Here is a 21671-nt window from a genome sequence, read left to right on the forward strand (position 1 = left end):
AAAATCACTTATTTTAAATCTGAGGCAATCCCAAACTTGGTAAATTAAGTTAAGGTTTACTTGTGGGCTTAGCTCCAATTTTGAAATTATTGGTTACCCTAAAATTTTTTAAAAGTAGAACTGAAATGCACCCCTGAAAATCTGTGATATAGAAATGAGGCGATATATCCGTATTTGTGGCTTTATCACAAAATACAAATGTCCTAATTTCTAACTTTTGCTTTTCATAACAACGGAGGTATTTCACCAAAACTAAGATTTCTACATTTTCAACTTATAAAAACCAATACTCATATTTGAACTTACATTGAAAAGATGATTCAAATTCCTCAATATCCTTACAAGCTAGCTTGTCCAGATTTGAAAATGCACTTTTGTCTTGGAGTTCAGTTTGTCTTTGATAAAGACTGGATTGGAAGAATAAAATTCATGAATGTGAAGCTTTAATAACGTAAAACCCAAGAACACAGGGTGATAAGGAGCCTTGTGTGACTTGAGAAAATGCTTTAGAGAATTCATTTTTCTTCAGCTCATTGAGAATAAGAGCTGCACTGCACTGGGCACTCGGCACGCATCGCTCTAAACAGTTCATACACGCTAACTCAGTTACTCCTTATAACCACCTCAGGCTGTGAGGCAGGTACCACCCAAAGAATGATGTTGCACCCTCAATGCTTGTCCTAGGAGGAGTTTATTTTTTCAAGAACCATAAAACATTTAGGAAAAAAACAAATTCTGTACGCCATCAGCACAAGCCAGCTGTGACGCAATACTGTAAGCCTGATGTACATCCGAGTGCCCTAACCCAGCACATGTGTCTTGTCTCTTTGGCTTTATCACAAGAAAGAGCAATGTAAGAAAACATTATATGCTTTAGGACCACATGTGGCAGTTTTCAATTCTGTACAGTACAACTGATTTACCTTGCACATGCCCAGGGTCGAACCTAGAACGAAGGGGTCAGAATCTCCCACCATGGGGACCAGGCACAGGCAGGAGTCCCACGTGTAACCCGAATGCCACCCTGAGGGACCCACCATTGAGCTTCTAAACACATCCACCTCATCTTGCTTCAGCAATCATACCCGAGGACCCATCATCACTGTAGAATTTATTTCAATGATAGACAAATTGGAACCTTATTTGTTTATATTTAAATGCCAAAATATTTTTAAATGACTTTTTAATGATGTATAAAACTGTTTCAAGTTTAAAAATAAACTGAATTTATTTGCTTTCACAGATTTTGTACGTTGGGTTTTTTTTTTATCTTTATAAGCCAAGTCTATTCAGGGAACTATGAGGATGCTTATTGATACCATAGTGCATATTCTATATATAAGTTTAGCAAACAAATGGAAATTACCTATTTTCTAAAAGGTATCTTTTCCCCCCAGGTAATTCAGATGATTCTCAAAGATCATACATCATCTTACAACCTGACAAATTCTACAGCAAATTCTGTACTGCCACATGGTCTTTAATATCACCTAAAAACCCCAAACAAGTCAAGGCGGAGACCCCAGGCAGCTAAGCAGCCTCAGCTGCGGCTGAGCACAAGGCAGTATTTACCTGGCCTTCTGCTCCAGAGGGCTGCAGACAGAATGGATGGAAAGGCTGTGCCTAGAATCAGCAGGTGAAGGCTGGGGTGTTCTGTCAGGACAAGGACTGGGGACAGCAACGTGGGATCGGCCCAGACCTAAGGGGCAGAGGGACCAGGGCGAGAATATCACAAATTGTTTGGAGAAGACAGCAATGTGGTTTCTAACGAGTTTATTACTTTGAAAATAAATTCTATTATCCTTGCAAACAGCTGAGTATGATGCATAAGTGAGCCACAAAATTAACAATTGAAGCAACTAAGTGAAACTGCAATGATCACAATAAAGTGTATAAAAGCAACCAGCAGTAAAGGAAAAGCCATTATCCCTCTCTGAACACCTCTGCATGCCAAGCAAAATGCTGGAACCTGACCCTCTATCCCACTGCCTCCCACATCAAGCCTGCTAAGCAGGAAACCGCAGGCTCAGAGAGAGGACACTGAGCCAGACTTTCCTAGGCCCGGCTCCCACCTGCTCTTTCCAGTGGTGGCCAGGGCTGCATTCATTCACACAGGAGTCCACTGAGGACCAGATCCATCGACAGCCAGGGCATCCTGCGAACCTTTTTGCGGTAGCTTACCTTCCAGATACATTTCACCATCCAGGCTTCTTTTAGCTTTTGGAAGGGGAGTGGAGGAGAGGCGTCTGGAGGAAGAGCCTCTGCGTAGCCGTGAGGCCGCACTGCCCGTCAGCGCTTCCGATGCGTCGCTCTTGTCCTCTATAAGCGTGCCCACTGGAAGCCGCTCAGAGACAACTCTGTCCTCTGCAAACACACATCCTTCGGAGGCGACTGAAGTCATGTTCTTGAGAGCAGCTAGCAAGTTCAGGGGTGGCGGTGGGCTGGGGGCCGGCAGCGGGCTCTTCACGGAGTGCCGACTCAACTTGTGGTGGTAATCTCGGAAAGCCCGTTCCAGGCGCTCCGCCTCCTGCTCTAGCTCCTTCACCCTTGCCTTGGTATTGGCCACAAACTCAAGGTCAGAGTCCGGGGAACTACCGTCCATGCTAGCAGTGGGATAACTTGGGATCCTTGGTGTAACTGTGCCTGCCATCAGCTTTTCCTGTTGGAGAGGATTTTTCAAGAAATCCCCATTTATATCATCGCCATGAGGCAACATTAGTCCACCAATGGAATGACGGATCAGAGATGGCTTCAGGTTGCGGTACACTTCATTCTCTAGGGCTGCAGGTTACAGAAAGGTAATGTGAGAAAGGAGGGGAAGAGGTGGAGAGCAAAATTAAAATATGCTCAAGAATATTTTTTTTTGAAAAATGACAGAGAGAAAGAATAAAGACAAACTTGCACATTAAACACTTTCTGAAGCCACGGTAATTATAATTATTAACATTTATTGAGAGCTTATATGTCCCAGCTTCTTTCGTAATGCATACTACTGCATAATCCATTATGCACAATCTTGAAATCCAAAAAGCTCTGAGAATTGAAAATTTATTCATAATTTATTGGGGTGGCAAAGCCTAACCAGACCTGAACTCATTTGATTGAAAAACTTGACCTGAACTTACATAAATCCATTTATCATCTTTATTTATTCCATCTAGCATGAATATGCATACATCTGACTGCAAAATAATTAATGTGTCAGGGCCGGCCCGGTGGCACAGCGGTTAAGTTCGCATGTTCCACTTCGGCGGCCTGGAGTTCACCGGTTTGGATCCCAGGTGCGGACATGGCACCACTTGGCAAAAGCCATGCTGTGGTAGGTGTCCCACATATCAAGTAGAGGAAGATGGGCACAGATGTTAGCTCAGCGCCAGTCTTCCTCAGCAAAAAGAGGAGGACTGGCAGCAGATGTGAGCTCAGGGCTAATCTTCCTCAAAAAAAAAAAATAATAATAATTAATGTGTCTCACTATAGGATGCTGCCCCAGAAATCCAGTGTTTGGCCCAAGTTTCAGATAAAGGAATGAAGACCTGCAGTCACAATGCTGTGGGCTAAGAACTCTCACTGCTCCCATTTTACAGATGAGGGGACTGCGGCTGGTCACACAGTTAGCAAGGCGGAGAGCCACTGGGATCTCCCAAAGCCAGGCCAGGATGTGTGACGGCTCCTCTCCTGCAATGGCTCCTCACTGGTGCTCTGGGACAGACGCCTGCAATGGGCCACACATGTGCTTGAAAAGTTTCCATCTTCATTCAACTATTGTTCATGATACGAGATCGCTATGATTTCAGCTGGGGGCGGTTTGGCAAACAGAATTGTTGACAGAAAATGAAGAACAGGAAAGAGTAGAAATGAGGAAAGAGATTAAAATAAAACTAGTGCAGGGAGTCAGGAACAAGGGACTGCCAAGGAAAGAGAGCAAATGGGAACTGAAGAAGCTCAGAACCAGGAAGCAGGAGAAACCAGTTCAACTGGTAACACACAGAAACCTCCTTTGAGCTGGAAAGCAGCTGGAGAAAATCTCTAAGCTGCAGCATACTTGTTATGAAGTAGGAAGGGGCAGACATCACGCATCCACAGTGAAGACACAGTAGTAACATGACAGCAATAACCAAGTCCTGAGTATGTTATACGTGCCCAGGCACTGTACTGGAACCCATCGCATTGCTTCTTCATTCACCATGGCATGGTAGGTATTAGTATCCCCATTACAAAAAGGAAATGCACGTCCAAGGAAGTCAAAGGGACGTGCCCAAGGTCAAAGAACTAACTTCAAAATTGGGGTCAGAAAATAAAAACTGTTTCCTGGTATTGGGAGCAATGCTCTTTTTGCTAGGCCACCCTGCTTCTCCCAGAATTTACACATCTGTCAAGGAATACATAAAACCACTGAAGAGTTGATTGGCCTTATTATCAGGGGAATAAATAAAGGAAAGCCTAGGCCCAGGATGAATTTGGGGACTTCTGTGTCACCACCACACATTTCCTATTTGGGGTTATGAGGCTCCCCCAAGCCATGGCACACCTGTGAAAGCAAGTCACTTTAGCTGCCGACCCAGCCGGCATTTCTGAGATGGACAGGGAGTCTTACTTCTAAGATAGCATATTTCTATGGCTTTTCCCCTACTATGAGAATTACTACAAGTTCAACAAGTAATGATCATTACATTTCCACAAACGCCAGAAGCTTCACACACACAGGTTAAAAATGTCTCTAACCTGTCTGAGTTTGTTTCAGTTGCAATTTTAACTCGGCAACCTGCGTAGTTAGCCTCCTCACAGTGGCATCATAATCTAGTATTTGGGCCTTTAGCCGTGTAGAGTGCTCAATCTGAAAAGATGGAAAGAAGAAAAAGAAATCCATGCAAAACAAATCACAGATCACTTGAAAAGAAACAATTCTCTGATCAGGCTTATTCTCGTTTTCTGTTTTGCCAATTCTGAGCAGCTTTACACCCTATAACACAACTGTGACAGAACACACAAGCAAGTTTTTCACCTCCGTTTTCACTCATTCATCTCAAAGAACAGCTACTCTAGGGCACGAGGCAGACATCAGAAAGAGACCATCAATGTGTATAAGTCGCAGGGTGACAATCAAGAGACAGTTTAACAGCAGGCACCATTAGGACTTGGAAAATTTCATGTTTACGTTTATTTGCTTTCCTCTGGATTTTATTACTATTATGAATATAAAGTCATATAATCACTTGAGAATTTTCTCAGATGAGAAAGGATACCCTTAGCATATTGGGAGAGTAATTTTTGATGTTAAAATAAATCTGATTTACACTGGTGCAATGTACGCCCAGTTTACATGTCTCCAAAGTGGACTGGCCTAACACCTGGACAAGCGAAGAGCAATACTTACTTCACTGTGCAGCTGTCTCTGCAGAGTTTGCTTGTGGCTTTCAAACTCCTTATGCTCAAACGCGATAGCATTTTCTACCTTCTTTAATTCTTTCTGAAAAATCACCAGCTCAGGAGATGGCTGAGCTATGCCTACAAACGTAAAAAAGAAAAAAGAACCCCAGTCATTACCAACCTGAAGTGTTCTCATTTCACTTGACAAAAGCAGCTAAAGACATTTTAAATTGTTCTTCCTCTTCTTTGTACACATGCAATTAATATTTATATTATTAATATAATTAATATTTACATTATATTATATATAATTAATATTTATATTATATATATTAATATTATATTAATTCTAGTAAATGGGCTAGGAACAATGCTGATTCACAAATTTCATAACAAAAGAATTTAATGCACGTAAATGCAAACTTTACTACTGTTCAGAGTCCTACTCCAAGTAAAATAATTCTTTCAAATCCTCAAATTAACTTGAAAACCCACCCTCTCTACCACGAACAGAAGGCATGGAAGAAGCACTCTATCAAACCAGTGGATGAGTGCCCCCAGGGCCAATCCAATCTATGCATCTGGCAGTGGCACTCAGGGTCCAGGCAAAAAGCAGACGGCATCTCCAGTTCGGGTCACTGGAGGACCCTTTAATAAAGGGTGACTTATGTAGGGTAGCCACAAAGGATAGTGTAGTTCCCTGGGCTAGCACCGGGCCCCACTGTTACCTACTTCTTGGGCCTGGAGGGGAGGGGAGGGAGGAATTCCCAGAACTGGAGAGCGCGAGCTGGCACAGGCGCAGAGTGCTGGTAAGAGGCCATTCCGCAAGCATGGGGATCTTGCTTGGCTAAGAGGCGCAGGGCCACCCCAGGGCCACTGTCATGGAGGTAGGGGGATAATAACCACCTCGACCTCACTCTCCTCCCTCCCTCCAAGCGCTTGAGGGTGTCCCCATTGGCCAAACCCAACCAGTGGTCAGAGGGTGCGGGGAGCCTAGTACCATCCAGAGGCAAATGTGTACAATTTAAAAATATTTCTTCTTAGTGACACTATTAATTATGCAGTAGCAAGCAAAGAGGGAGTAACCTCAATCCAAGAATCTTGATTTTATAAAATCTTCCCAACTGAAGCCTCCCTTACAGGTAAAAAGCAGTTTCATAATACGGAGCTAATATGAATTACAAAAACATGCAAATCAGAAAAAAAGACATACGGTTTAGGAGATGCAAGTTTTCATTTCTACTCTCTTCCAGTTGCTGTTTAAGTAATTTATTTTGTGCCTGAAGCTCCAGTTTCTCTTCTTTGAGTAGTGAATAGTCACTCATCTCTTTAACTTTTTCATTCAGCAGGTGGTTTTGCTTTGTTATTGCCAAAGACTGGGCTTTCATAGACTCTAATGCAAGCTGGAGTGGAAAAGGGAGAACATATTTGAACAATGACTTTGCAATACTGTTTAAGTAAAAGCTGGCGGGCTGCTTTCAGCTGGGTGTCACATTTAATTAAGGTCACTTGACTGAAGTACGGGTCTTTGCAATGACAAGACCCTAACCACAACAATGGAATCATCTTCTTCCCTAGAGTTGGGGCAGAGAGAAGTTCACGCAGCTTGAATTATACAGAACCCTGTCCTACAAAACAGGGGCTTCTGTTTGTCACCCCATTTTCCAGATGTAACCAAGGACCCAAGAACAATCACAGATTGTAGCAATATATTTTTTTAAATAAGAAAAGATGAGATAGATATCACTAACATGCTATGGGGTACTTTCCTTTTCTTAATATAATATATCTCATGTTTGGATACAGAAGTCTACAAAGTTCTCAAATAAGTCAGTCATCACTATTGCAAAAATAAATTTTATATACAGAGCGTATTTTAAGTACTTAAAGTTCCAGCTGTCTTTCAGATGGCAAGCTCATGAATGAACAGAAATAAGGTCCCAGTGGCATGTGAAAAATGCATCTCATTTTGTTTTCACCTGCAAGCTCCCAATGCAGTGACAGGAATTTTTCCTTGCTGCTGATGGGAAAGCAGAGAGGCTGAGGTAGAAACTAAGATGAAGTGGCCACCAGCTATGGGCCAGGCACATAAATCAGCTCGCTGAAGTCCCTCAACAACCACAGGATGTGGGCAATAGCCCCAAGTTTACAGATAAGGAATCCAAGGGCATGGAACTTGCCCAAAGACACCCAAGCAGCAGGGGAGAGAGAGGATTCAAGCAGGACTCCAGGCCCCAGAGGACATTCTTTCTATGCTTCCCCAGGAGACTACGATTGAAATGAAGACTGCCTGAACTAAAGTTCAGCCATCACCTTCTTAGTCACATAATAAACAGTCCCAACATATCAAGAGGATAACTTAAGATAAATTACGTATGACTAAAACTAAAAGTTCAGATATTGTCTAACATCTAGTTCAAAAAAAACAATAGGCTTAACGATTACCTCAAGTTCTTTCACACGATTTACAGAATGATTGAGTTCTTCCTTTTTTGAATTAACAGCTGTGAGCTCCTCTTGCAAATGCAGAGCTTTTTCTGAAAGAAAGAACCCACCCATTAAATATCACCATGTTTTTCCTAGTGAATACAAAAGCCATTTAATAATTTATGGCCAATATGTCAGACCTAATAACCATTATTTCATAATCTAAAATAGCAGATGCTGGAGTTAAAAAATCAGCAGGCAAGTAAGAAACAGAAGCCTGTTACCCAACAGGTGATGGGTAGTTAGTTATAAAGGTCACATGTGTGGGAAACTTCCTCCTGCTACACACACTAACCAGAGTTACACCATCTGCTCAGAGCCCTCATATTGACAGATCTGAATTTCCTTAAATACAAAGGTTTGTCTGTTACCATTTTAGTCACTATTTTGTTGTTTTCACTTCATCTAACACAAGTCTGTGTAGATACATCATAAAAAGCAATTTACTGAATACGTGATGGTACTAATTCCTCAAGAACTATTAGTCTCTGCAAGACAGTTGCAAAGGAGCAGCCAGCCACATACTGGGCGACCTTACAGGTCAGTATCAAGTACCCAGCTCTGGTTTACTCCCAAGAATTAATTTGAAATTTCCACCAAAAGTTCAACTTCTTGTCACAGGAAAGTTCCTACAAACATATTGAAATGTAAAATATCTAAAGATTGAAAAATTCGCCAACTTTCCTAGTCCTGGGCTAATGTATACAGCAGTTTAGGAGATTATATGTCAAGTGAAAATATCATGAAGCATAAAAATATATTAGAAGTAAAAGAAATAATAAACTAGGTCACAGGGGACAAAGTTAAAATAAAATTTTCCTTAAGTAAAAAATGAAGTCTCTCATGGTTAAGAGTAATATTTACTGGGTGGCAATAAGTTGCTGCCACCTTCTTGACAATCACAGATTTATCAAAATATATTGAAATAAAGTTGGATAACATCTTACCGATATATTACCAACCTTTGTGAATAAATAAAAGGTTAAACATGAAGGTTTGCAAAAACGTAGTGAAAGACAATTAGTTTTTTAATTTTGTAAAATTAAAAGGATAAAAAAATGTGCAATTCTGTAGTAACAATGACGGGTAAGCTACATATTTTTAGGATATAGAACAGACCCGATTTAGGAAGCTAATAACCTACATCGGAACTGAAAAACACAGCTTTCTTCCCCCAAGAATCACCTTTGTTCTTCCTTTCATCTTCAATCAGTCTATTAGTTCTACTGATGTAGTCGTCCTTTAATTCAAGTTGATACCTGCGAAGCAGAATGACTAAAAATGAGTTCCTTGTCATTTTCCTGGACAGACTTCTATTGACGCATGAGCTTATCTATGGCACCGGGGCACCTAAGGGCACCGACCATGGCAATGCAGAAACTGCAGGTCTCTCAGTGCTAAGGCCAGGGATCTGAATTCTGAACATAAAAGGGCTGGTAAAACCCTGCTGCGATCCTGTAAATTGGGTCCCAAAAACTCAACCACACAATGAAGGGTCCTGTTGTTGTGAGGTTACTGAGAGCAAGTGCATCTCAGTTGGTCTGGACTGACACAAAGGAGTACATTAAGTTAAACTTACACTGTACACAACAGACTCTAAATCCCAAATGATAACAAGTCGGTCACTTCCAATCCACGTGTGCTGCCTCCCCACTCCCAACCAGGATAAGAACTTTCGCCTGAGGGAGCTGAGCACAGTATTGAGGGCCAATTACCAATAGGATTATATCTGGATTAGTGATATCAAGAGGCAGATTTTCCCAGAGTTTTACTTATCTCCACCAGCTTTTCCCAGCTGACTTTCTGGTTCAGAAATGGGAAAAAGGAAAGAGAAGCCCTCTTGTAGTGAATATCCTCCAAATTCCAACATTTGCCATGAGGATACTCAAAGCCAGACAATGATACCAAACAGTTTACTATCTCCATAGCTATGTAAAGTTAACCTACACACTCTTACTCCTCTATTTCTAGAAGTTTAACGACTACAGATACTTCAGTGTTTACTACTGTATTAACAAGGGGAACTGACATTAAACATGTAGATAAAATCCAATATTTCAAAACTGATACATGGAAAAGGTGCTCTATTTCTTTTTTAATAGAATTCTTTTAAAGAACAACCTCAAGGAACTTTTGCAAGTACCACATAATGGAACATCAATGACAAATTATGGGAAAGGCAGTAAAAAGAGGTCACTGATTAAGAAAGACCCAGAGCAGCAATGCTGAGTCATCTCTTCACTAGGATTTCATTTATTCAGTAAGTACTAACTGAACTTATTACGTGCCAGACACTATACTGAGCACCAGAGAAAGAAGTTACCATATGTGCTGAATGTCTTTGCACTGAGGTACTATTCACTTGCACACAAAACTCAGACAATAGGAAAGCCACAGTAACCCTAGTTGTCCATATTTTCCTTTCTCTATACCATTTTTTGCTTCATATAGTTAACTTTATTTCTTTTGATTCTGGCTTTGCAGAATCTTGAAGGAATAAGATTCCTTATTCCTTGACCAATAAGATTCACTGACCAATACTATAACCACTGAGTTGAGTAATTTAAAAACTGTTAGATATCCCCATCTAGCGGCAGTATGAGTGGGGTAGAGGAAAAGATAACTAAAGTGATTATAATTCCAATTTTACAGTCTATCAGCTATGCAAGCTGAGCTAGTCACATGGTGCCCTAAAAATTAAAGCAAATCACAGGCCCTCAATAAATGTTAGAGAAGCTACAAATAAGAATGAGCAGAGGACACTATTTTCTATACTCTTTTTAAAACTATCAACTCAAATACTCAAGGGAAAGACTTGACTGTCAATGAAAACGTATTTTTTTAAACATTAAATGCTGTCATAAAATGTTAGTCTCATCTACTTCATTGGTGTTGCCATGTTTCCACCAACTTAATTCAAACATGTTACTTCTTTTAAAACACCAACAATTACTTGAGAAGTTCACTCTTGAGCTTTTGGTCATAGGTCTCCTCAATACTCTTTATATTCAGCTCCCGTCTCCTAAGAGCATCAGTCACGCTTTTATTCTTTTCTTCTTGTAGCCTCTGGGCCCTGAAATTAGCAAAAATAGATAAAGCAAACAAGAAAACTATAGTATCTGAAATAGAGAATTTAGGGGGAAAAAATAACGTGTTTTTAGCTCCACAGACTAAAACTGTGATGTGACTGTCACTGCTGGGAAGTAAACGAAAAGAGCCAGAAGTCCTCCATCTATTTTATGAACTGACCTAGTGACGATGGATCCGAACTAGGAGATGGAGCTATATGGTGTCACCTGGCTTCAGGGTGTGTGAAAGTGTCAAGACCAAAGTGGTTTCTCACAGAAGAGGATTCACACTTAGCAAATGAATTACAAGTGATAAATGGCCATAATCAATTCAGAGGTGAAAGAATGGTGTTATTAATTACAAAGCTACAAGCAAAAAGCATACTTAAGGGCTTATTTCTTCTATAATACTGTTTCCAACTGTGAGATTTAATTGATTAGTCCATAGGTATTAAAGGTAGAAGGTTCAATTTTGGCCTTTAATAAATAATCTATCAATCAAATATTGAAGAGTGCCTAAAGAGATAGCCAAAGATAGATGGATTAATCAGAAGTTCCAAATACACACGAATGGAATGGTCTTCATAGTGAGACCTTCAAGCAACCACAAAACCAATTCCAGAGCCAGAGAACTGGGTTCTCAGGTACTTAGATCAAGCCATAAGGAGAAGTGCTGCAGAACGCTGACCGTTCCAAGCAGAGGCTAAAGCTGTGTGTTAGCTCTCTCCGCTGGCTAATCTGTAAAGCCAAGGAGCAGTAAACTACATCGAAGCTTATATACCTAGAAGGGAGAAGTAGGGGAAGTAGAGGTAAAGAAGTGATCACATAATCATGAATCATGTCTACCCGAACTTGGTTCCTTTACTTTTCTCTCTCATAATCAATTTACCTCTTCACTACTGCCAAAAAGAGAGTGAGGTAGGCAGAGAGAAGAAACCAAACAAATCAAGCCTATATATAAACGAGAAAACAACATTAATGAAGATGGAGACAAATTCTTTAATGAAATAAGACTGCTGGAGTATCTGTGTCAATTAATGGCAGATCCCAAATGGGAAAGGCGGCTTATTCCACAAACTATAGACTGGTGGGCTTGCTATTAATCCCAGGTAAGATTTGAAGGATGAAACATTTGTGAGCACTCACAAAAAAGTAAGTAACACACACACCATGAGAAATAGCTTCACCTAGTACAAGTCAGAGCCACCGTATTTCCTTTTTTGACAGCAGAGCAGGTAAATGTGGCAGGTCTGGATATCTGGAATCCAGTTACTATATGCACATGAAACTGTTAGATCTGAATGATCGAAAGTAAATGTGAAACATATGATTTGCTAAAGCATTATTAATTTCTTTCCTTTTTCTCCCAAAGCCTCCTGGTACACAGTTGTGTATTTTTTAGTTGTGGGTCCTTCTAGTTGTGGCATGTGGGACGCTGCCTCAGTGTGGCTTGATGAGCAGTGCCATGTCTGTGCCCAGGATTCGAACTGGTGAAACCCTGGGCCGCCGAAGTGAAGCGCACAAACTTAACCACTCAGCCACGGGGCCAGCCCCAAGCATTATTAATTTCTTCAAACTATTTGTCTGGTCTTACTGTAGCCTGATGATAGCGTCTCATTCTGCTTTTTATCCCAATGTCTAATTTTCCAAAAGTGAAACCCTAGTCTTTGTTTCTCTTAACCTGTGCCTTTTAAACTAGGCAATGTCACCTTTATAGCCAAGAACTCTGCTTGGCAATTAACATCAGAATATTAAGACATATATTCAGTAGTTCTTTTTAATTTCATTCATTATGAATACCCAAAATGAACACGTTACTTACAATTCAAAAGCTTCAATTCTCTGCTTCAGCTCTGCTTCTCTGCCTCTTAGCAAAACTATATCTTTTAGCAGAAGCTGCCTTTGAGCATAAATTTCTCTTGTTTCAGTCTGTAGAGGAAAGCATTAATTTTTAGCAAGGAAGCTCGACAAAATAAAATAGATTTGAACTAATAGACTGCTTCCTAAATTCTAGGAAACAAAGTACAGACATTTAGGTAACAATTTTACTTTCAAGAGGTTCCAACTCAAAGTATGCTTTTTGCCTATTCTAGTTACACAAAAAACTTACTCCCTCCCCCAATGACTGTTAAACTACATTACCCTATATTCCTAACATCCTTTGTCTAATTATTCTACATAGTTAATTAACATCTCTCAGACACTTACTTAAAATTTTGATAAGTTTTTCAGGAAGAAGAAAGGAAACAAAACGTACAGTCAGCAATAAAACTTAATAGAATTCCCATGGTTCTGTTGTCATTTGAAATCTTTCAGTTCATAGGTCACCCTGACTCAGCATTCACAAGCTCATATGAACTCCCAAATGAACAGGCCACACTTCCATTTATGTGTTCACTGAGCAAGGATTTACTGAACGTCTGTCATATGACAAAGAGCATACTAGGAGCTGGATATAAAAAGATGAACAGATCTAGTCCCCATCTTTAAAAAATTCACAGTTGAGTCAGGGAGAGAGAAACAAACAATCACACTGCGATGAGATGATTTTACAACCAAAGTGCAAAAGGACTCCATGGCAAGAACAATGCCTGAATGAGTCTGTCAGTGGGAGCCAGGGAAGGTGTCATAAGGAGGTGACAACTTAAGCTGGATTTTGAAGGACAGGACAGTTTTATCAGGGAGAGAAGGGGAAGGGCATTCCAGGTGGTGGAATAAAGGCCAAGAGGACAGAGCCGCAGGTTGAGGTTTCAGGGGAAGATTGGAAACAAAATGCAGTGTGCTGCTATTGGAGCAAAGGTGAAGGTCCCTGGAGTAGAAGAGTCCAGGGCTTTCTATGAGGATAGCAACCTTCTCCATAGCCTTCAGAGAATCAGTTAACTAAATGGGGATTTGGGTCTGTTAACTGGCTGATCTGCTCTAGTCGGTCACCTACTAGATGAAGTTGCTAGTCTAAACACAACTCAATCATCTCAAGGACTGTGCTTCCAACATTTATCTTTATAGCTAAAACAAGCCCAATTCCCAGAAATGCTATACAAAATCGTAGAGGGGTGCAATTACCATTAAATAACTGGGTCTTACTCAGAAGCCCTGAGCAAGGGTGGGCGCTGGGAGGAAGGCCCCTCCTTTCAACGTCTCCTGACATCAGTCGTTCTGGTTCTACATAAGAAACAGTGCCCCTGTTTCTGCTCTGAAACACACCCCTAGGAAAGGAACCTGTTTTTCCTAAAGGAGTGGATCCAATGCCTCCAGCTGACACACACTCCCTACCACTCCTCAACCTCTCTACCACCTGTCCAGTCACTTTCCTGGGTAACAAGATCAAATGGCCACGTAGATGACCCTCACAGCCCTAGACTCCTCTACTCCAGGGACCTTCGACCTGTGTTCCAACAGCAGCACACTGCATTTTGTTTCCAATCTTCCCCTGAAACCTCAACCTGCAACTCTGTCCTCTTGGCCCATCTTTAATCTTCCACCTGTCAGTATCCCCAGACCTATTCCTTGATGTCTTTAAGACTGCCACATAGCACCTCCTTCTCCCCTAGGTTAGTAGCCACCCAACCCCTCTCCTCTGGTTCCCTTCACCACCCAGCCAAACCCCAATGTCTTCAATTAAATAGGCTGCCTACCTCAAGTCAAATAAATTCAGCTCTACAAAGCTCCACTCCCCAAGCACCTCTATCTTTCCACCCTCAGTGACCTTACAAGTCCTCCCAAGAGCTATAACAGAACGGTCACCTACAAGCACTTTGTTTGGTCTTCAGTTCCATGCTGTCCATCTCAGTTGGGCCCTCAAGGCAGTTTGATCAGTCCTGTCTGCTTCAGAGAGCTGCTCTTCCTTTACCCCCAGGCAGCCACTCCACACCTCTGATCCTCTCCTCGAAGCTGCTACCTAACCTCAAATTTGCCACTTACTTAGTGTGAGTTTCTCACATTCCAAATGTGGATGTCCACCTCCACAGTGTGTCATTCCAGCAGTCTCAGCAGAAAGGAGTCTGCGTGTCCTTTTCAAGGCCAATCCTGCCACTTATGCTCTTGACCCCAGTCCCTACTGCTCCTCTAGGGCCTTGTTCATCCATTGTTCCAGCCATTGTCCCACCTTGTACCTGGACCATGAGCCAATCTACTAACAGCTGCAGGAAATAGCCACCCAGTAAAGGATTTTAAAATATTACCTCCTGGTGCTGTTGAATTCTCTCAAGGGTCATCTTTTCCCGAGAAATCAGGGCTTCAGATTTTGCTTGACAAGCTCTGTCAAATTTGTTCCAGAACTCGGCTGCTTCCTTCTTAGACTTTCTTTTCTCTTCCATTTTAACTTTTGCTATTTCAGTATCTTTAAAATACTTCAACTGCCAATTGATGACAAATCATTGTAAATACCAATAACTGTACTAAAGAAATAGTAACTAATTCTCTCTCCATGGCTAGGTTTAATATTAACGTTCTGTGTAAATATATTTAGTTTACTTCACCTTTAGTTTCATCTTCACTGTACCTGTATGATTCATTCAAAAGGCATAAAGAAATGACATCAATTGGAAAGGAAAATAACATGCACAACAGTATAGTAATGCATTCATTAATAAAGATGCTAGAGTTCTCGTCAAGATGACGCCGTGAGCAGATGTTGAACTCGCCTCCTCCCACGAACACAACCAGGTTACAATAATTTTAGGAAGAATCACCCTGGATTGAAAACTGAAAACTGGATAAAAAGAACCCCCACAACAAGGGACAGTCCTGACGAAAGCAGAAGAGGCAGTAACTCTGGCTGGAGAGGAAAAAAGCCACCTTTGGGAGCAGCGGAGCTTCTCAACTGGCCAGGCAGGAGCCAACCTAAGGTACGAGCCTTCCCTGGAGGAGTGAGGTCCGGAGTGGGGTCAATACTGCTATAACCATCCTTCGGACTCAGCCCAACTGAGACAGGGGTCTTACTGTCTGGCTTTGCTGACTATTAACTGCAGCGAGGACACCCTAGAAAAGCTATCGGCCGAAAGCCGAAAAGATCCGGGTCTTAAAGGGCCCACGCACAAACTCACTCATTGCAGCAACCTAAAATCACCAGAGAGAAGGCTGACTGTCCTTTGGTGAAACAAGACTCACCTGGTGGGCTCTGGGGGTATCTTGGTGAGAGGAGGATCCTCTCCGGAGACTGAGACATTGGTGGGGGCCGTTGTTCTGAGCTGGTCCAGGCGTGCCGATACAGACACTGGTGGGGGCCACTGAGGTGCGTCCCTTGGGCTATTAGCCCAGGGGTCTGCCACACCCACTAGAGCACAGATTTAATCCAGTTCAGCCAGGGCAGGCAACCCACCCTAGGGACTGGCCCCACCTAACAGCAAGCCCTCAGGCTACTTTTCAGCCTGCATTGACTGAGTGCCTTGATCCTCTACAGGCAGGCAAAGGTGTCTGCCTGTGTGGGGCAGGGCTTGTGTGAGGACCAGGTGAACTGTGGGGGGCATTGGGGTAGAGGTGGGGGCCTCTGCAGTGTGGTGGTGGGGCATGCTCCAGGGCGTTGAGGAGTGTGTACGGACCAGGACTGTGCTGACAGTGTATGTGGTCCGGAGAGGGGTGAGGCTTGTCAGCTGCAGAAGACTTGTGTTTCACAAATAGCCATAAAAAGGATCAGCCCCACCTTCCAAAGCCTGAAACAACTGAGTGCCCCCATGCCAAGGGCTAGCCCCACTCAGCTGCACTCCTAAGAGAACTGACATCAGCCTTGTTGGCCTCAGGCCTATCACAACTGTACGCCCCTGAGCCTAGCAACCAGCTACACTGGGTACCAACCCAATTAAGAGGACAATTGCAATAAGAGTGTGCTAATAGACTTTGTAGCCAACAGTGCTGAGGCCCCTCCAAACCGGATTTACAAACAGCTGGCCAGGGAAGGAAAGATCAGACTCCCTGGGTACCTGCAGTGGGAGCAACCCTGCCACAGCAGAAGAACACAAGTAGCCCACATAGGGGTCACTCCTGGTTCTTATGGTCTGGTGACGAGAGAGAAGCACACTGCTGGGCCTCATAAGGCATCTCATACATAAGGCCACTTCTCCAAGATCAGGAGACATAGCCAACTCACCTAGTACAAAGAAAATAGCACAGAGAAAGAGGCATAATGAGGAGGCAAAGGAATACTTTCCAAGCAAGGGAACACTACAAAACACCAGAAAAAGAACTAAGTGAAACAGAATCTAGCGACCTCCTTGACAAAGAATTCAAACAAAACATAATGAGGATGCTCACGGATATGCAGAGAAGAATGGATGAACACAGTGAGCACATCAGCAAAGAATTGGAAGATATAAAAAAGAACCAATCAGAAATGAAGAATACAATACTCCAAATGAGAAATTCACCAGAGGGACTCAATAGCAGAGTAGAGGAAGCAGAAGAACAGATCAGCGAGCTAGACGAAAGACTAGAGGAAATCACCCAAGCAGAACAGAAAAGAGAAAAAAGAATTAGACAGAAGGAGAACAGTGTAAGGGAACTCTGGGACAATATCAAGCATGCTAACATTTGGATTATAGGGGTCCCAAAAGGAGAAGAGAGAGACAAAGGGGCATAAAATTTATTTGTTGAAATAATAGAGGAAAATTTTCCTCACCTGAGGAAGGAAACAGACATCCAGGTTCAGGAAGCACAGAGAGCTCCAAACAAGAAAAGCCCAAAGAGGCCCACACCAAGACATATTATAATCAAAATGTCTAAAATTAAAGACAAAGAGAGAATCCTAAAAGCAGCAAGAGAAAGGCCACAAGTGACATATAAAGGGAAGCCCATCAGGCTGTCAGCAGACTTCTCAGTCGAGACCCTACAGGCGAGAAGAGAATGGCACGACATATTTAAAGTGCTAAAAGGAAAAAACCTACAACCAAGAATACTCTATCCATCAAGGCTGTCATTCAGAATGGAAGGAGAGATAAAGAGCTTCCCAGACAAGCAAAAATTAAAGTTTATCACCAAGAAACCAGTTCTGCAAGAAATGCTGAAGGGACTTATTTAAGTGGGAAAGCAATGACCACAAATAGAGATAAAAGAAAAAAATTATCAAAAAAACCCAAAACAACAAGGAAAAACAGGCAATAAAATCACTTGTCAGGTAAAAGTATAGTAAAGGCAGCAGATCAACTACCTGTGAAGGTAATATGAAAGTTAAAAGACAAATGTACTAAAATTACCTATTTCAATGATAAGAGGGTAATGGATATACACACACTAAACAAAAGACTATATATGATGTGAAAAACATATAATGTGGGAGGAGGGGAGTGAAAAAGTAGAGCTTTTAGAAAGAGGTCAGTAGACTGTTATATGCATAGTATATTAAATAGGATCCTCATGGTAACCACAAACCAGAAACCTATAACAAGCAGGAAAAAAAGTAAGACAAAAGAAATCAAACATATTACTAAAGATAGCCATCAAACCACAAGGGAAGAGAGCAAGAGAAAAAGAAAGGAACTGAGAAGAACTACTAAAACACCCCAAAAAAAGAAAAAGTGACAAAATGGCAATAAATACATATTTATCAATAGCTACTTTGAATGTCAATGGACTAAATGCTCCAATCAAATGCCATAGGGTGGCCAGTTGGATAAAAAAACAAGATCCATGTATATGCTCCATACAAGAGACACACTTCAGACCTACAGACACTCACAAACTGAAAGTGAAAGGATGGAAAAAGATATTCCATGCAAATGGCAAAGAAAAGAAAGCAGGGGTAGCGATACTTATATCAGACAAGATAGACTTTAAAACAAAAACTGTAATAAGAGACAAAGAAGGGCACTACATAAGGATAAAGGGAACAATCCAACAAGAAAATATAACACTTGTAAATATCTATGCACCCAACATAGGCGCACCTAAATATATAAAGCAATTATTAACAGACATAAGAGGAGAAATAGACAGTAACACAATAATAGTAGAGGACTTGAACACTCCTCTTACACCAACAGATAGATCATCCAAACAGAAGATCAATAAGGAAACACTGGCCTTAAACGACACATTTGACCAGATGGACTTAGTAGATATATACAGAACATTCCATCCAAAAACCACAGAATACACATTCTTTTCAAATGCCCATGGAACATTCTCCAGGATTGATCACATATTAGGCCACAAAACAAGTCTCAATAAATTTAAGAAGATCGAAATAATACCATGCATCTTTTCTGACCACAAAGGTATGAAACTGGAAATCAACTACAGAAAGAAAACCAGAAAAGCCATAAAAATACAGAGATTGAACAAAATGCTACTGAATGATGATTGGGTCAATGAAGAAATCAAAGAATAAAAAAATTCCTGGAGACAAATGAAAATGAAAACACGACATGCCAAAATCAGTGGGATACAGCAAAAGCGGTTCTACGAGGGAAGTTTATAGCAATTCAGGCCTACCTCAACAAAGAAGAAAAATCCCAAATTGACAATCTAAAAGTGCACCTAAAGGTGCTGGAAAAAGAACAACAAACAAAGCCCAAAATCAGCAGAAGGAAGGAAATAATAAAAATCAGAGCAGAAATAAACAAAATAGAGACTAAAAAAACAATAGAAAAAATTAATGAAACCAAGAGCTGGTTCTTCGAAAAGATAAACAAAATTGACAAACCCTTAGCTAGACTCACCAAGAAAAAAAGAGAGAAGTCTCAAATAAATAAAATCAGAAACGAAAGAGGAGAGATTACAACGGACACCTCAGAAATACAAAAGGTACTAAGAGAATACTATGAAAAGGTATATGCCAACAAACTGGATAATCTAGAGGAAATGGATAAATTCTTAGAAACATACAACCTTCCAAAACTGGACCAAGAAGATGTAGAAAATTTGAATAGACCAATCACCAGTAAGGAGATCGAAACAGCAATTAAAAACCTCCCAAAAAATAAAAGTCCAGGACCAGATGGCTTCCCTGGTGAATTCTACCAAACATTCAAAGAAGACCTAATACCTATCCTTCTCAAACTCTTCCAAAAAATTGAAGAGGAGGGGAGGCTTCCTAACTCCTTCTACGAAGCTAACATTATCCTGATACCAAAACCAGACAAGGACAACACAAAAAAAGAAAATTACAGGCCAATATCACTGATGAACATTGATACAAAAATCCTCAACAAAATACTAGCAAATCGAATACAATACATTAAAAAGATCATACATCATGATCAAGTGGGTTTCATTCCGGGCATGCAGGGATGGCTCAACATCCGCAAATCTATCAACGTGATACACCACATTAACAAAATGAAGAATAAAAATCACATGATCATCTCAATAGATGCAGAGAAAGCATTTGACAAGATACAGCATCCATTTATGACAAAAACTCTAAATAAAATGGGTATAGAAGGAAAATACCTCAACATAATAAAGGCCATATATGACAAACCCACAGCAAATATCATTCTCAACGGAGAAAAACTGAAAGCTATCCCTCTAAGAACAGGAACCAGACAAGGATGCCCACTGTCACCACTCTTATTTAACATAGTATTGGAAGTCCTAGCCAGAGCAATGAGGCAAGAAAAAGAAATAAAAGGGATCCACGTTGGAAAAGAAGTGAAACTATCACTCTTTGCAGACGACATGATTTTATATCTAGAAAACCCTAAAGAGTCCACTAAAAAACGTTTAGAAATAATAAAGGAAGACAGTCAAGTTGTGGGATACAAAATCAATGTACAAAAATCGGTTGTGTTTCTGTACACTAACAACGAAGTAGCAGAAAGAGAAATTAAGAATACAATCCCATTTACAATTGCAACAAAAAGAATAAAATACCTAGGAATATACTTAACAAAAGACGTGAAAGACCTGTACACTGAAAACTATAAGACATTGTTGAAAGAAATCGAAGACGACACAAAGAAATGGAAAGATATTCCGTGCTCTTGGATTGGAAGAATTAACATTGTTAAAATGTCCGTACTTCCTAAAGCAATCTATAGATTCAACGCAATCCCTATCAAAGTTCCAACAACATTTTTTACAGAAATAGAACAAAGAATCTTAAAATTTATATGGAACAACAAAAGACCCCGAACAGCCAAAGGATTCCTGAGAAAAAAGAACAAAGCTGGAGGTATCACACTCCCCGATTTCAAATTATACTACAAAGCCATAGTAACCAAAACAGCATGGTAGTGGCACAAAAATAGACACACAGATCAATGGAACAAAATTGAGAGCCCAGAAGTAAACCCACACGTTTATGGACAGCTAATATTCGACAAGGGAGCCAAGAGCATACGATGGAGAAAGGAGAGTCTCTTCAATAAATGGTGTTGGGAAAAGTGGACAGCCACATGCAAAAGAATGAAAGTAGACCATTCCCTTACACCATGCACAAAAATCAACATTGGTCTGAGCAGCATATTTTCAAGTGCCATGTCTGACCGGGCAAGGGAAACAAAAGAAAAAATAAACAAATGGGACTACATCAAACTAAAAAGCTTCTGCACAGCAAAGGAAATCATCAACAAAACGAAAAGACAACCTCACAATTGGGAGAAGTTATTTGCAAACCATATATCAGATAAAGGGTTAATATCCAAAATATATGAAGACTCATACAGCTCAACACCAAAAAAACCAACAATCCAACTAGAAAACAGGCTAAAGATTTGAACAGATTTCTCCAAAGAGATATACGGATGGCCAAGAGGCATATGAAAAGATGCTCAACATCATTAGCTATCAGGGAAATGCAAATCAAAACTACAA

General features: G+C 40.9%; 1 protein-coding gene across 1 annotated transcript in view; it reads right to left on the reverse strand.

Moving 5' to 3' along the window:
* The window catches only part of LOC124232190 (oral-facial-digital syndrome 1 protein-like), a 44033-nt gene that overhangs the window by 5302 nt on the left and 17060 nt on the right, over window positions 1-21671 (reverse strand). Inside the window, exons 8-19 of the mRNA XM_046649153.1 lie at window positions 15104-15277; window positions 12745-12851; window positions 10808-10927; window positions 9040-9113; window positions 7813-7904; window positions 6581-6770; window positions 5375-5505; window positions 4723-4834; window positions 2182-2781; window positions 1573-1699; window positions 285-407; window positions 61-98 (exon numbers count right to left, since the gene is read on the reverse strand). Coding sequence (XP_046505109.1) covers window positions 61-98; window positions 285-407; window positions 1573-1699; window positions 2182-2781; window positions 4723-4834; window positions 5375-5505; window positions 6581-6770; window positions 7813-7904; window positions 9040-9113; window positions 10808-10927; window positions 12745-12851; window positions 15104-15277 — 1888 coding nt within the window. The remainder of the gene's footprint in view (window positions 1-60; window positions 99-284; window positions 408-1572; window positions 1700-2181; window positions 2782-4722; window positions 4835-5374; window positions 5506-6580; window positions 6771-7812; window positions 7905-9039; window positions 9114-10807; window positions 10928-12744; window positions 12852-15103; window positions 15278-21671) is intronic.

The sequence above is a fragment of the Equus quagga genome, unplaced genomic scaffold (genome assembly GCF_021613505.1).
Source record: "Equus quagga isolate Etosha38 unplaced genomic scaffold, UCLA_HA_Equagga_1.0 HiC_scaffold_32_RagTag, whole genome shotgun sequence".
Classification (NCBI taxonomy): domain Eukaryota; kingdom Metazoa; phylum Chordata; class Mammalia; order Perissodactyla; family Equidae; genus Equus; species Equus quagga.